This window comes from Vidua chalybeata, chromosome Z, assembly GCF_026979565.1.
Source record: "Vidua chalybeata isolate OUT-0048 chromosome Z, bVidCha1 merged haplotype, whole genome shotgun sequence".
Lineage (NCBI taxonomy): Eukaryota > Metazoa > Chordata > Aves > Passeriformes > Viduidae > Vidua > Vidua chalybeata.
In genome coordinates this window covers 62,772,866-62,788,775 of record NC_071570.1, presented here as the reverse complement: position 1 = coordinate 62,788,775, position 15,910 = coordinate 62,772,866, and the positions used below count along the sequence as shown (strand labels likewise).

The 15,910-nt window shown below is 34.0% G+C and overlaps 1 protein-coding gene across 5 annotated transcripts in view; it reads left to right on the top strand.

Annotated features, from left to right (window-relative positions):
• Positions 1-15,910, top strand: part of KIAA0825 (KIAA0825 ortholog) — a 245,160-nt gene that overhangs the window by 82,016 nt on the left and 147,234 nt on the right. For all 5 annotated transcript variants that reach the window (XM_053932881.1, XM_053932885.1, XM_053932884.1 and 2 more), the window contains 5 exons: positions 462-727; positions 1,980-2,130; positions 5,792-5,982; positions 8,617-8,799; positions 14,944-15,054. In XM_053932881.1, coding sequence (XP_053788856.1) covers positions 462-727; positions 1,980-2,130; positions 5,792-5,982; positions 8,617-8,799; positions 14,944-15,054 — 902 coding nt within the window. The remainder of the gene's footprint in view (positions 1-461; positions 728-1,979; positions 2,131-5,791; positions 5,983-8,616; positions 8,800-14,943; positions 15,055-15,910) is intronic.

The following is a 15,910-nucleotide window of genomic DNA, read 5'->3' as shown; positions in this document are numbered from 1 at the left end:
ACACATGAGCTTTGGGGAGATAATTTTAGGGAGATTAATGTATAATTTTATGAAGAGATGACATGTTTGTTTCCAAATTCAGTGTTAGGAAATGTGTTTGTGTATTTTTCAAAATTAATTAGTTTAGAAAATTATCATTATTTACAAGGAATTAACTTTGTGCTTTGAATGTATGTTTAGTGACATCAAAACCAAATGAATACATTACTAGCATAAGATGGTTTTAATTTTTCCCCTAGTATAGAATATGCAGCTTTAAAGCAGGAAGGAATGAAAGAATATTTAATTTACTTTTAAAAAATGTTACTCCTCTGTTTAAGAGATTAAAATGTTTGTAAAGCTGATTCAATATATTTATGTTTCATGCCAATTTCAATATTCAGTAATCTTACCCTAGCATGTATAAATTAAGCAGTGCTGTCAGAATACAAATAACTTGATGCCACATTTATTTCTCTCAGTTTTGTTCTGACATCATGGAAGAACTTGACACATTGCTTCCATTGGCTCTGGCCTGCAGAGATGATTCTCTTCAGGAAATTAGAGCAAACTTTGTAGAGGCCTGCAGCAAAGTGGCAACAGCTGTTCTGGCAAGACTAGAGGAGAAAAGCAGAGACGTTCCCTTGAAGGCTCCCCTGCAAGACCTGTATGCTGCCCTTTCCACGGCGATATATGTCTTTCAGCATTTTACAATGTATAGCAATTTAATGAGAGAAACAAGCAAAAAGTATGTCCTTTTTACTTAAAATGTTTAATTCAAATGTAAATAATATAAGACTTCATCTATTTTGGTGATACAGTGTGGTGGTAGTTCTCCAAATTGCATTGTATTTTTTAGCACAATGCAGTATGTGTATTATTTTATGGAAATACCTGAATCAACCTGATAGTACACAGCAGCCATTGCAAAACAAATTATTTATGTCTAGGATCTGCATTTGATTTGCAGATAGTTTTTTTTTTTTAATTATTAAATTTGAGAAAACAGGATTATCCAGAGAACTGAATGTACTTTGCTGTCATATAAATGAAGTGCTAGGGCTTTGATTTCCTTTTCTGACCTTTGCAATGCCTAATTGTCATAAGATCTGGTTCAGGACATAGCAATCATAGAGGGCAATATAAAAATACATTTATCTGCTTTTTCCTAACACCATATGTATTCAGACATGTAAAGAAATACATACAATACAATACATAAAATACATTGTAGTTTTAGAATTTAGTTTATTATTACATCCAGAATAAAAATTAAAGCAGATATTAAGTAGGAGTGTAAAGTCAAAGGCAGTGTTTGACCTGGAGGGACTTACAACTGCACTTGCTTTTAGGAGATTTTGTCTTAAGGTACTAGGAGTCTATTGGTCCATATATTTCCAGCCATGTGCATTTTAAAAGTAGAAACAGAGTTTTTGGGGAGAGATCCTGAAGTAGCACAATTTTTAAGACATGTATGATTTCTAAGTGGTTATATGCACTGTTGAGCTGCTTTCCCTCTCATGTTTTACTGTCTCCTGCATGAAGTGTATCTCTGTGAGTGGGAAGTCTGACCTAAAATACTGCTCAATAATTCTACTTAGGTGTATTATCAAAGAGTTTTAGTACATGCTTACCAAAAGCAATCTCTGTACTCTGTGCTTATGTGTTTTTTGTCACACTCAGTGCTGATGTAATAATTGCTGATGTAAGAATGCTGCAATTAAAAACTGCAAATAAGTGAATGTCAAATGTACTCGTCTCAGAAAATAGGATGAAGTAATTTATTTCTCAGTAATTGGTTAAATGAGAATTTATACACAAGTAGACATATTTTGAGAACTTTTGAAACAAAAAGTTACAAAACTGAATGCTAGGTTCAAGACCAAAAGGAAATGAATGATTGATACCTACTAAAAAAATCTATTTGCAGTACTAGTGATTGTTACCTCCTAGTGCACAGCCTTTCAATCACTGTCTTTTTAATCATTCTTTCTGAACAGAACCCTGTTCCTAGTTCCTATCAAAAAATGTCAGGAATTCATCAACATTCTCCAGTTTCAAGTTACGAACTACTGCATCAGAGTTTGTGCTACAAGCATTTTACAGGATGCTGAGAGCCACTGCTGGGATGACTACAAAGGTTTTTATGAGGTGTGAGGTTAAGTTTACTATGGCTTCCTTTTACAAAATGTGTTTTAGTGTTTGCCAGCTCACTGACTAATCAGAAGCATGAGATCAGCATTGTTTTTACATAAGGATTATTGGAATGTACTATTTTGAAATATCTATTATTGCAGGCAAGTGTCTGTTTAACAATTATGTAGGAAAACACAGTCATTTAAAGATGAGGTAGATTGTTACTGTGGCGTGTTTGTGTCATTTACTTAATAAAATATTTATTGTGTGTCAAGGCATTTATATAGAACTCAGTAAAGAGCACACCATCACCTTAATCTCTAAGAACTTTACACTTCTTTTAGGAAGTGTGACATATGAAGATCTTTTTCTGGGAAATTTTTTATCTGATTCTTTGATTTTTATGTTCAATTGGTTCCCTTTTTACTTTTTGTGAGTAAAGGGTGAAACAAAGAATGGTGGTCAATATAGTTACCTAAAGCATTCAGCAATGTATTTCTGAAATAACCAGTGCCATTTCACCTGCGTCTTGAAGTCATGGGTCTAATCTATAGCTATAATCCTAATGATTCTATGAAAAAAAAATAAGATAATTATTTTCATTTATTGGATTTTTTCCTTCATCCTAGTTAAATACAAACATAGGTTGACATACACTGTTTGAAATAATTTTCACTTAATTGTAGGGTGAAGTTTTATATGGGTTTTTAATCAATAATAACTGAGATCTCTTGAAGACAAAGTCTTGTACTTCCTTGTATAATTTTCCGTGTGAGACAATTTGTGTGTTCTGTTAAGCATTTTCTAGAATTCTTACATGAGAAAAAATTCCATCTTATACATGTAATCTACAGATATCATATAAAAAGCTGCTCAGTCAGTGACAAAATCTTTGCTGGACAGGCATGCAGATCATAGAATAATTTATCAAAATGTCCATCCCTCAAAGACAAGTAAATAAACATTTCAATTTTGTTTGAATGATAGATGATAAGGTAAGAAAGGCAGTGACTTTTGGCAACTGCTGAATCTTCATTGTCTGTAGTGCCTACGGTGCTGTGTCCTGTTTACTGGTGACCCAGTAACTTCACCATGGAGAAACAGTTGTCTGACAAAAAAAGAATATGGAGTAGCTAAACAGTTTTATCATTACTGAACAGAACTGATGTGTGCAGGAAGGAATGAGGAAAACTGGTGTCTCAGCTTTTGTCGGAGTCCAGAACATCCCTCTGGCTGCCCTGGCTGTCTCGAGACCCTGGCAGGGGTCTCAGAGACCCTGGCATGAAGTCAAAAACAGCTGTGGCTTTGATTTTAGCCCATCGGAGAGACTACCAACTCTATATGAGGAATTACAAGCCAAAAAAGTTTGAGTAGTGTAATAGGTAAATTGACAGGGTAGAAAAGTAAAATTTTGAGGTTTTTTAGAATGTAATTCAGAGATACAAGATAGAAGTATCTGAGCGTACCCTAACCTTTTCTTCCTTCTTCTTGTCCTCAATATCTCAGTGTAATAGCAACACTTTTCTATTAGTTTAGGATAGGGACACACTATCCAACATAGATTTTTAGTACAAGAGCTATATACATAATATATGTATATATGTTATATATATATATAACATAATACACATAATTTTAAGTATATAATGTAAGAGATACCCAAGGCTCAAAAGAGACTACCATAGATCCTGTACAAAACAAACCTCAACAAATCAAAGAGAAACTATTATAGATAAGAAGAAATAAACAACCTTAAAAACACAACTAGACATATTCCAAACCTCTTCAACTGCACTCAAACTACAAAAGCAAAAACTCTTTTTAATCTCTCTTAAAGTCACACTAACCTTAAGAACCCCAAAAAAGAATCCACAAGCTCTGTATGTTTACAGGATTTGAGGTGAAAAGTATTTCATTTTACATCATCACTCCTCTTTTTACTGGGTCATGGGAGATGGCCCAAGGGTTGACAACGATCTGCTCTGAGTTCCTTCAGGAGGCATGCTGCAGAGCAGATATTACTTCAGTTGATCTCTTGTAGCCATGCTAAATGGAAGAGACTGGATTAAGATCTATTGCTTGTTACAGAGGCAATTCCCTGCCAAAACTTCCAGCAGTGAGAGGTGGCTTCTTCCAACATATGAGCTCAGCAGGAAGAGTGCGCCACTGGGCCAGCTCTCCAGATTATGTTTTTGAATGAAGCTCTTAGTGTAGCAGACATCTGCTGTAGCTGTGGGAACTTATGTTTTCTAACAGTCAAAGAATAAAGAATTGTCCAGAGATAATACTGAGTGGCATATGTAATAAAACACAGCTGCTTGTTTCCTCATATATAAGCTAAATAAAAGCTCACATCTGTTTTTATTATGTGAAGCCTGAAAAAATAGTAGATGTTTATCAGTGGAATTGTCCAGAAACAGCAACAAGTAGAAACACAGGTCAGAAAAGGGGAGTGAATCTCATTTAAATCTTCAGTGATATTGTTGTTTCTGCAGTGGAGGTACAATACTAAAAAAGGGAAAAAAGCTACTACTTAAATAAGCCAAAGCAGAGAAAGTGAAACAATTTGTGACTATAATTACAAAGTTAAAAAGTAAAACTTTTCAACAAGCTTGTTTATTTTGTTCTTTGTTGTAATTTTTGCCACTTTTTAATATAAAATGCACTTCAAATATTATGTCAGAGGAAAACCAAATAGTGACAACTTCCCATAATCTGCTAATGCTCATGCTAATATATTTAAAAAGAAGGCAGATTATTTTTTATTTGATTGTTAAAGAATGCCTCTCAAATTCTAAAAGCATTTTAAAAATTATAGGGTTATTTTATATTTTTAATAATGCTAAAATATTAACAAATTCTTTAAATATTTTTCAGTTCCTTTGGGATGTGAGAACTGAAAATTGAAGTCTCTGTTTTCAAAAAGCTTCATGATTATGCTATTTGCTGAATATGTATTAGTGAAATATTTGAATGTGAAACTTATTTCCTGGGTATTTTAGAAGTATGATGGAGTAACTGCTGTGATTTTGACTCCTGTATATTGATTTCTGTGTCTTAATGGCATAGATCTGTTTAGACAATGAAATATTAATGCCAATGATGCTTCCTTGCCATGACCCTTCCTTGAAACCAAATATTTGGTTTCAATACATTCAAATTACAAGAGGAAAAAATATCTTATTAAAACAATCTGGATATCTCATATTGTAAGTTTAATAGTTCTCCTCTCCTCTCCTCTCCTCTCCTCTCCTCTCCTCTCCTCTCCTCTCCTCTCCTCTCCTCTCCTCTCCTCTCCTCTCCTCTCCTTTCTTTGCAGACAAAGAAACTACTATGTTGGGTTTATCTGACTATTCTACTGCGTACAGAATACTGTCTATGTTTTTAAACTAAACTTACAACACTATGGGTTTTGAGAATAGGTTAATTGAGGACATAAGAGTTCAAATGCTGTGGTTTTATTTTGTGAAAGAACTGTAATTTTGTGACTGAAATGGAACATGTGTTTCCTTGCAAATAAAGATGTCTCACATCTTTTCAAGCATCATTTTTAGCCATCATATTCCTGGAACTCTTTAGCTATTTCCTTTGAGATTTAATTAATTAGACCTAAAGGAGTTAAATTGACATTTTGGAAAGTGTGTTTATGTTCTGTAATGTGTGGTGGTTTTGACAGGGGGAAAGATGCTCATTCTCTGTCCAGATGTGGCATTACTTCTGCTGTGCTCTTCATCATGATCTATGGACTATTCTACCTCCAAAGACAGCCCAGGAGATTCTTACAGATGTACTAGAGCGATCTTTGGATATTCTGTCCTCAAGATATTGTCAGGTGTGTCCCAGTTACAAAAGAACACCACAAATCAGGTAATGGTTGTATATTTAATGCACCATTTTGATGGATGAAAGAAGTAAATGTTAGTTTTCTGTTATTCACTGCTTTGATTCACATTTCTATGTTAATGAACACAGCAGGGGGGATAAACCAAATCTATGCATTTTGATGTTTGTTTTAATAAAATTTATTTTCTACATTTAAGTATATTTAGTAGTTATATTGCAAACTGGGCAGAATCAAAGGCCTCTTTCAACTCTGTGAAATTGTTCCATAAACGACTTGATTGGTTTAAAAGCCTCACAATGCAAGTTCATAGAGGATTGGTAATGCAACCAAAAATGTGGACAGAATTGACAATGTCAGGATTAGAAATCAAGCTGTTGATTCATTAAGAAAATCTAATGAGTTCCAGTAGAATTTGTGTTTTTTATAGGGCTTTTCAAGTGAAAGAGCTACAAGGTCACATCAAAACATTCGTCAGAATGATGCCAGTGGTGTAGAAGGAGAGAGCAGAAAGAGGCTATCCCTTTTCTTGTCATTTTAGAAAATAAGAAATTGGAAGTATTTCTTGTTGCAATTCTTATGTTTTGCCAGAGAGTACAGTCTTCTTGAGAAATACTAAAGCAGTAGTCTTCAAGTGGAAGTTAACCCTATCTTTGTCCTTTCTATCCAATATCTTGTTTTACTGAATAAACAGGTGTATTTTTCCTAACAGAATCACACAGAGTTACAGAATGGGTGAGGTTGGAAGAGACCACAGTAGGTCATCTGGTCCAACCTCCCTCCTCAAGCAGGGCTATCCCAGAGTACATAGCACAAGGCCAAGTCCAGACAGTGTCACCAGATGACACAAGCAAAAACGATGCACCACAGCCTTGGTCACAATGAAGAGACTAATTTATTTTTTCTGACTCGAATCTTTTATAGTTCTCAAAAGATGCCAGTGGATTAGAGGGTGAACGTGCCACCTCTCCAACGACACTGGACAAACTACCTGTACATCAAATTTCTCCGCCTCTATGAAAGAATGCAAAACAATAGGTTGTTTACAGAAAGTTGTGTGAGAAAGTTCTCTACAAAAATGTAAACTCAGAAGGCTTTAGAAAACTCTTGATAACCAGGGCGACAAGACAGTCCTCTTAGATGTCTCCAGTGAGGGGCAATCCACAGCCTCTCTGGGCACTCTGTTCCAGTGCTTGGTCACCCACACCATAAGGAAGTTCTTCCTCATAATCAGGTGGAACTTCATCTGCATACTTTCTGACCATTGCCTTTAGTCCTATTGCACAGCACCATCTAGAAGAGTTAAAGAGTTTGTAATTTTAGAGGGTTAGAGCCACTTACCAGGTCTATGCTGTGTGACATAAGAGTTATGTGCTGTCATCTCAAATTTTATTATGAATACGAGTATTGCCATGAAAGCTCGAGTAACTTGCACAAGATCGCCTTCTTGAAGTGGGTGGGGAAAAAAACCGAAATTTTATTTTATGTATTGCAGGAACAGAGCACACAAATAGTTGTGTGCTCTGTTCCTGCAATAACTTACTGTAATCAGGCTCTTCTGTATCTTTTGGTACAGATACAGAGATACAGATACAGAGAGGTTTTCTGAAAACTTGCCTGGAAATTTTTTTTGGGAAAAAGTTGCCTGAAATATGAAAAATACAATATTACCTAAGTATCATATTAGTCAATTCTATATGAATTTACTTCAAACTACTGAACAAGAAAGAACTTTTTACATTGGCATTTTGTAGAAAAGTTGTATATTCATTAGGTTGATTCTTGAATTTTTCACTAAGTAAATTGAACTATCCAGTCATGAATAAATGAAAAAAGATACTCAATTTAATTAAATATATTTTTATCACAGAATCTTTACATTTTTTTTAATATTGTTGTAGTTTGTGAGGGTATCTTTTCTTCCAATGGTTCTTCAAATTCTAGAGAACTGATGTATAAATGGACAAATGTCTGTTTATGTGTGTTTGCCTAGATTTTTCAAAAATAACATGACTTAAAAATGCGTATGATCATAAGTGCATCCATGGCTTTTAGGTACTATAGTAGTTTTTAAAGTCCAACCTCATACCTCCCATATTTTTTGTGTTATTCATGTGTTTCCTGCATATTGTATGTCAGCATAGTCTTGTGAGATTATGTTGTAGTTTGGGTTTTTGCTGTTGTTTCAGGCCAGTGACGTGTGGCACTCTGCCAGCCACTATCAACAGGCAATAAATTACTGAAATGTTCCACATTATATAGTGTTGCATGGAGTTAGTTTTGCAAATTGAAGATTAAGTTACTTTGTTCCTATTTTTTGCCCCAGGATTTGAAAATTGTATGTACATTTTAATTTTAAGAAAACAAAATTTGTATTTATTTACTTGTAGTTTAGAAAGTAAATTGTTTATGCCTAGTGACACTGTCCTTTGACACTTAAAAATTTCTTCTTTTTACTAGTTTCAATAACAACTTCTCTGTGAAAGGGTTGATTTTTACAGAGTAGTGGGTGGAGACTTCCTGCATCACTGAAGAGGAAATTTAAAGTCCATGTTATGATTTTGGTGTTTGTCCTGTCAGAGGAAATGTCTGTTTAATTGGAATTTACCACTATCAAGATGTCTTAAGTAATGTTATTCTTGGGGTTTTTTTGCCTACAGAATTGATATTGCAGCAATTTTGATGTCCACTGAAGATATGCTCTGGTCAATTTGTAGTTCTGTGCAGGAGTTTCTGAATCCACACAAAGACAGAAATCTCAAGATCTATCAAATACATAGCCACTGCAATAGTCTGATATCTGTGCTGGCTATTTTAACTTCACCATTGAAGAATTTGTATGAGTGAGTATGAAATAAACATTTAATTTGAGATAAAGCGGTTCTTGAGCTCACATGGATAGATCTACAAAGATGAATTTTTGTGTTGAAATCAAATGTAATCCATAGTATTGTCACATTTTAATTGTCTTTGACTATTTCTGAATTTGATCCTATACTTACTTTTGTGATCTTATCTAAAGCCCTGTTATATCTGCTGAGATTTTATTAGCTTTGGATCAAACTTCAGTGCTGTGCATTTTTTTTTTCTCTTAATAATGTAGACCATAGTGAATGTCTGGGTTGATTTCCTCTGTTACAAAACCAGTAGAATTTTATTAATTATTACTGCCCCAAATTTGCAATTTATTTTTCCAGTTAGGACATATTTCTTTTTAAATATGGTCTTATTGATCTGAAAACATTTACTACTATAGTAGCAAATACTTTGGCAAGGTTTTAAAGGACTTATTCATCAGTTGAAAAGAAATCATCTTACTAGTTCAGATTTATCTACTTCAGGCTTTCAGTTAAATCAGAATGTTCTGTTGTCCTCTGATAATGTTTCTAGAAGTATAGGAATGTAAAGGTAATTTACTAAAATGATCATCTGGTTACACAACCAGTATGCTGCAATAAATGTAGTTAAAAATGTAAGAATATAGAATGCCCATATTTATAAAATCATGTTTTCACAAGTCACAATGGTAAAAAATGGACATGTAACTTGCACTGAAATTGGGCCTGAGTCTTTTGTTTATAAAATCCATCTGTAAATTTGGTGTAAGAGACAATACAAAGTGGGACCACAAATTTAAAAAAGCGGAATAACAAAACCCCAACTAATGAAGCCACATCCTATTTGGCTGGCTTTTACTTCATTATTCACAATAAGAAAATTCTAGGTAGTACTAGGGTAGAGACTTCCTGCATATAAGCTTCTTCAACGAATTTTTTTTGTTATTTGTGGGCTCATTTTAATATTTGTGGGCTCTAAAGAGCATGCAAAAGTGGATTGTAACTGGTTGTTTGCTCTTATATAACACAGGCTTATGAATAGATAGCAATTTAGAAAGTGGCTCAGGAACAGATTAGGTAGCCCTACTATGGCAGTAGAAATGGAAGCACGAAAGGACAGTGCAGTAGCTGTAACTGCTTTTACTGTCAGTTCTGGCATTTCATCTTTCTTTTATGAAAGCCCTTAAAATGATAGACCAAAGTAAATATGCTGTATAATTTGTCCCTTTAAGTGATTCTAGTCTCCTCCACTGATCAATGTTGTTTACATATTTATGTATACATAGCATGACAAAAAATGTGTGCTTGCTGGAGAATTCATGGAGTTTCAGAACAAAGTGCCAATGAAAAGTTTGCTTTTTATTTTATGCAAAATGCTGCAGGTAAACAACTTGGTCATATAGCTTTCAGAGTTAGGGATGTGAATTTCATTACCTGAATTTGCTTATATGGAGATCATGTGCCAAATGTAGCAGCTCATTTAATTTACTACAAAATATTGTGCAAATCACCACCAAAATATGGCAGCTTTGTTTAAAGATAATACAAAAAATTGTCTTATTTTGTTACATAGCTACAAAAATTATATTAACACTGAAGACCATTTCCATTTAGATGATTCAAATATAATTCAATAATTCAAAATATAGATGTTTTAAAGTAAGTAAAATTGGATTTTTTTTTTAAAGAAATTCTATTCAGAACTTGTGTTTTCACAATCTGTGAGGCCCCATTATTGAAACAATTTTTTTATATTTTATATTTAAGTGCAGCCAATATTTGTCAGGTAACCTGACCCACTGTCCAGAGTTCAAAGAAGAAAGTGGTTTAGCCAATCAGCTTCCAATTATATTCAATTGGAAACACCTTGATATAGTGAATTTTAGGTGAAGTACCTAGGTGTATTGTTTACTGGGGTATGCATAGTTCATTACATTAAGAATCTATTAATAATAAAGTCAAAAGTTACACCTGATTTTAAAGGAATATTAATCTTTCATCAATTCTTTCTGAAAGTATATTGTATAATCACAGTTTCCATCTGTTGTCTTGGCTCTATATCTTTCACACATTTGGTAAAGTTAACTGGAATGAAATCTTCTTTTCTTTTAAATCTGTCATGCTGTCTTTTTGTACTGGAAGTTTTCCCTTAAGTGACTAGAAGTCAAGTAATCTTTAGACTTTTCAGGAAAATTCTGTGTAATCATAAAAGTGGCAATGATGAAACATCGTTTTCCAGGAGTTGTGTAATATTATGACTGGCTCATTTCCAACTTACTAGAGAGGCTGTATTCTCTATTGCTTAAGGGAACTAAAATTATGTAAATTTCTTAATTATTTTGTGGAAATTGAACAAAATCATAATGATGGTGAAAAATTAGTAGTATCCTTGACTTCAGATCAGGTGATTCTGTTTTCTCATTCCTAATTTTGTGATCTAGACTTTCTTTTCTGTATGACAAGATTACTTAGATCTGGTCCGAAATTCAGCTATGAATCTTGGGCCATCAGGGTTTAATACTTGTTTTCTGTGCTTCATTTTTCTCCACCCTTCTATGGCTTTCTGAATTATCTTTAGCATAATGGAAATGTTGGTTGGAAAGGACTGCTAGAGGTTTTCTAATCTAGCCTCCTCCTCAAAGCAGAGCAATCACTATGAGCAGTCAAACATGACTGTGTTTACTGGCTCAACTGACACATGCCAACTGCCAGGAACTGAAGTTTTAGAACTTTTTGTGAAGCCTGCTCGGCAGCTGTGATGCCCTAGTGCAAAATGTTGCTTTATATCTAGTGTGAGCCCTCAAAGCAGCTGGCTATAATTTGCTGTATCACATAAGCCCCACTGAGAAAATTGGTCAGTGTTGTCTTTGTAATTACTGTTTGGGTGGTTGTAGGCTGCCATTACACGAATTGACACTTTAGCCACCTCTTCACCAGAGTAAAGGAGTCTAGGGCCCTCAAACATTTTTTACAGATGATTCAGTTTAGTCTTCTCCAGTTTCCTCACGTTCTTCTCCTAGGCCCAACAGCTGGAGAAAATATTCTAGGTAAGGCTTAAACTGTTGACAAGCAGATGAAGTAAATCACTATCTTTGTTTTAGTTGCTTCTAATACAGCTCAGTGTGTAGTTTGCATTTTTTCTAGTGATAATACACTGTTGCCTTGTCTTCAGCACCCTACTGCCCATAAACCCCAGGTTTCTGGGGTAGGGTAGGGTGGCACTCAGACAAGTCAGTTCCCAACCTAGGTTATTGTAATTCTGTAGTTGAAGTAAACAGTTGCTCTTTACCTCAGTCAATTTTGTGTGTGAATTTCTGTTGGCCCAGTCGTCTATGAGTAGGCACTCAGCTATTTATTGTGTTAACTACTGTATCTGCTCCCCCCAGTTTAGTGTCACCTGAAAATCTGCTAAGCAACTGTTCTGTCGGCTTTTGTCCATATTGTTGAGGACCTGTTGAACAATGAGTCTCTAGAATGTGCTCCCCAAATCTACTGTTTCTATTTTCTTGCTGCTTTCTCAAACCTCTGAAATAAGAGGATTTTCATAATTCTGAATTTCCAATCGTCATTGTCTTTCTGACAAGATTGTTGTCAGTTACTCAGTTCTAGTAGCTGGGGTTTCAGGTAGTGGATCACACAGTTTCAGTACTGCCTGTGAATACACACGAGACTCCAATGCCATTCTTTACTCATAAGTTTGTAGAGTAAATTACCTGGGCCTCAAAGTAGAGACTATCTTCTGCCTCAGGTTCCGGGTTGGTCAGTTTGGAACAGATCTATTTTTGTGCCTGTTCTGATATTCTTTAGTCTTTTGTACTGAGTAGGCGATGGTACTCTGTAAAGAAGAATATAAAGAGTAAGGTGGATGCACCTTTTTGTGATTTCATAGTATGAATTGTTATATCTTATTTTCTCAACAAGAAGTTGGGTAAATTATTTAAATGTTGAGAGAAGCATATAGAGATTCTATTGGCAAAATTGCTCACTATTGTAAATTCAATGTTATTCAATATTAAAGACTGAAAACATTTCTCTTTAATATATGAGTTATAACTCATGAAGTTGCTTTTTAGTAATGTTTATTCCTTATACAGAGAGAAATCATACAAACACTACAAATAAATACTGTTAGGATTCATCTTGCGGGCATCTCATTTCTTCACACCTGCACTCAGGCTTACAGGATCAATTCTCACCTTGTCATTCTCTATTGAAGAATAAAACAACTGTAAATTGAAATGTTGCTTTGGTATTAAATCAGCTGTCCAGTGCTTTGAGATAATAGGCAGCTGGTTTAGCATAACTTGAAGCAAAAACAAATGTCCTACTAGCTATTATTATACTTCTGTCAGAAGAGTAGTTGAGTTCAACAGTCTGACACAGAGTTGGGCTTTCATGGCAAGAATTACCTAGCCAGCAGTAGACATTAAGAAATGCTGTCATGAGAATTGCTGTATTTTCATCAGACACTTGATTTTTTAATAGTATTTGAAGCTATTCTAATATTTAAACAATCTTTAAAACCCTTAGATTATCTCTATCTCACTTCAAAAATTTCTGTAGAGATCTCGGTATAAGCAAGTAAGTCAGAATCCAAAAATCTGCCCTGTGCTTCTCCTTAGGATATGGCTAAGGCTCCTTAGGATACAGCTAAGAAGTCATACTTAACAAGCTGTTTTAGACCAGAATGCTGTCAAACAGTTCCTAATCAATCAATACACAAGATGTGGTCCTCCTTTTTTAAATTCGATTGCTTACCAAAATGTATTTATCACACCTTTGTGTAGGATGTTTGCTCTATACTTTGCTATATTCAGAAAAAAAATATTTCAGTGGATGAGAGACAATAAGATTTGTTTTTTACTTTCATAATATTGAAATTACTGTCCTTAAAATAATTCTTTTCCAGTTTGCATTCTTCTTTTGGCTACATTAGAATCTCAGCTTTATTTTTAATCTTCAGGTTTTCATGAATTCACAAAGAGCACAAATTGATTGTGCTAATCCTTCTGCTCAGATTTTTTTTACTTAAGATCTGTATTAAATTCTTTCTATTTTTTTTTTAATTAGTAAGAACAGTTTCCAAATAAAACAGCCTATCTTTTTGAGACGTTCAGAAAATATACAGCTACCTTTCTTGTTGAAAACATATAATTCTCTTCTTTCATCTGGGTCTAATAGACATGTGGCTATAGTTGAATTACTTCAGATGAAAGATAAAAAATTCACAACCAAGATGAAAAGTAAGATGCATGTGAAGTGTCAATTGTTTATATTTAATGGAGGATGCATGTAACAGGCTGGAATCCCTGTCTGCTGGAATTGTAGACAGTGTAAATGAGAATAAAAAGGGAAGAGGCCATGGGGCATCCATTACTATCACACATTATTGAATCCTATTGGCTTCTAGAAAATTATACAAATATTAATAATTTATTAGTAACATTAAATAAAGGCATATTAAATTATAGAATCCTGTTCTTACACATATCTGTAATACTATCATTTAATTAATTAATAATTCATTTTTAGTATCTGTAGATTTTGCCTCTCACATCATTTGAGTAAATGAAGTGTTGCAAAAGTGACATCTAGTCACAATCTAGTTTTTCTTTAGTCCTTCATACTTGAAAACAACCAGTATTCCATTTCTCTCAAGCCAGTGAATATCCAAAGCTTCTGGTTCAAATTTTTGTTCAGTTTAATCCAAAGTGTATATATGGTTGCATGTCAGTCAGTATAATTTCAAAAGATACTTTACATATCATTATTGTAAAGTGTTGAAAATACTATGCATTTGTGTTATGCAGGAAGAAGAGAGACATAGAAATGAGTAACTGAAGAGAAATTCGAATGCATTGAATGCATTTTCAAACATAGTTTGAAAATGTATTATGTAGAAAGAAAATACGAAGAAAACTTGAATAACAGTTAATCGATACTGAGTTTTAAAGAGTGAAAGTGAATAAAAATATAGAATTATATTTTTTAAAGTACATAGATAGATTTGCAATTACATTTTTGCATACATATATTAATAGTATTTATCATAAGGTATTTTGTGTCTTCTATTCATATATACATACTTAGTAGTGATCCAAGGGGATTTTCAGTCTCCCATGTAATTTGGAAGTATTTGATTTCTTCCAGGACATTTCTGGATAATTCTGATGAACATCTTCCTCAAGATTTTTCAGAAGTCTTTTATCATCCATTACACTGGTTATTTTGCATACCGTCAGCCTGTTTTTTCTTTATGAAGTGAGTATCAAAACTTGATTGTTGTAAAAGGATCACCAGATAGTTAGTATTAGTCAAATATTGTTACATTTTGAAGAGCATATCTGAATAAATGTCTAATTAATATTCTGATTTTTAAAAGCCATAGAAGCATTTTTAAATTCATTACAGATTTCTCTAATCTTTGAGAGTCTGAAGAAAAGTTGCACTGAAAGCACTGTATTTTGCTAGTCTATTAATTATGTTTGATATTCAAATTACCTGCAAGGTTTTTTGGCTTTAATTAAAGAGTATAATACAGAAATTCAGCACAGTCGCTGTTTTGAAGGACTTATAATCAAAGGGGAGATAAAGAATGTATGCCTTTCTTTTAGGATTGCCGTTTAAAAAAAAATATTCGGTGCATAAATAACTCATTGAACAATATGCTGCTTAGTTGTAGTTGAATTTTTTGGAGATTATTTAATGATGAGAAGCAAAAGCTTAACTTTTCTGTGTCACTGCATTATATGACAAGTGACATAGAAGATAGATGCTACCAGCTGTGCTGTTGTTTGCTTTCTAATTTTGAAACTGAAGCACTCCCACACCAGTGTAGGTCCTCTCCTAACCCCTTCACCTCCCTCTCCTCATTTTCAAGGTTATTTCCTGAAAGGTTTTCACTCTCCATTTTCATGCAAATCTGCTTTTGTGAGATGATACTCTGTTTTCCGAGAAAGTATTTTTATCATTTGAAGAAATACATTATCAAATGAGTGGTGACCTATGGATGACCCATATGCTTGGGATTTATCACCTCTTTCCTTGTACACACAGTATCTTTTACCTTGTATATGAAAATATCTTCTCTCTAATTTTGCCCCATACTACACAAAAC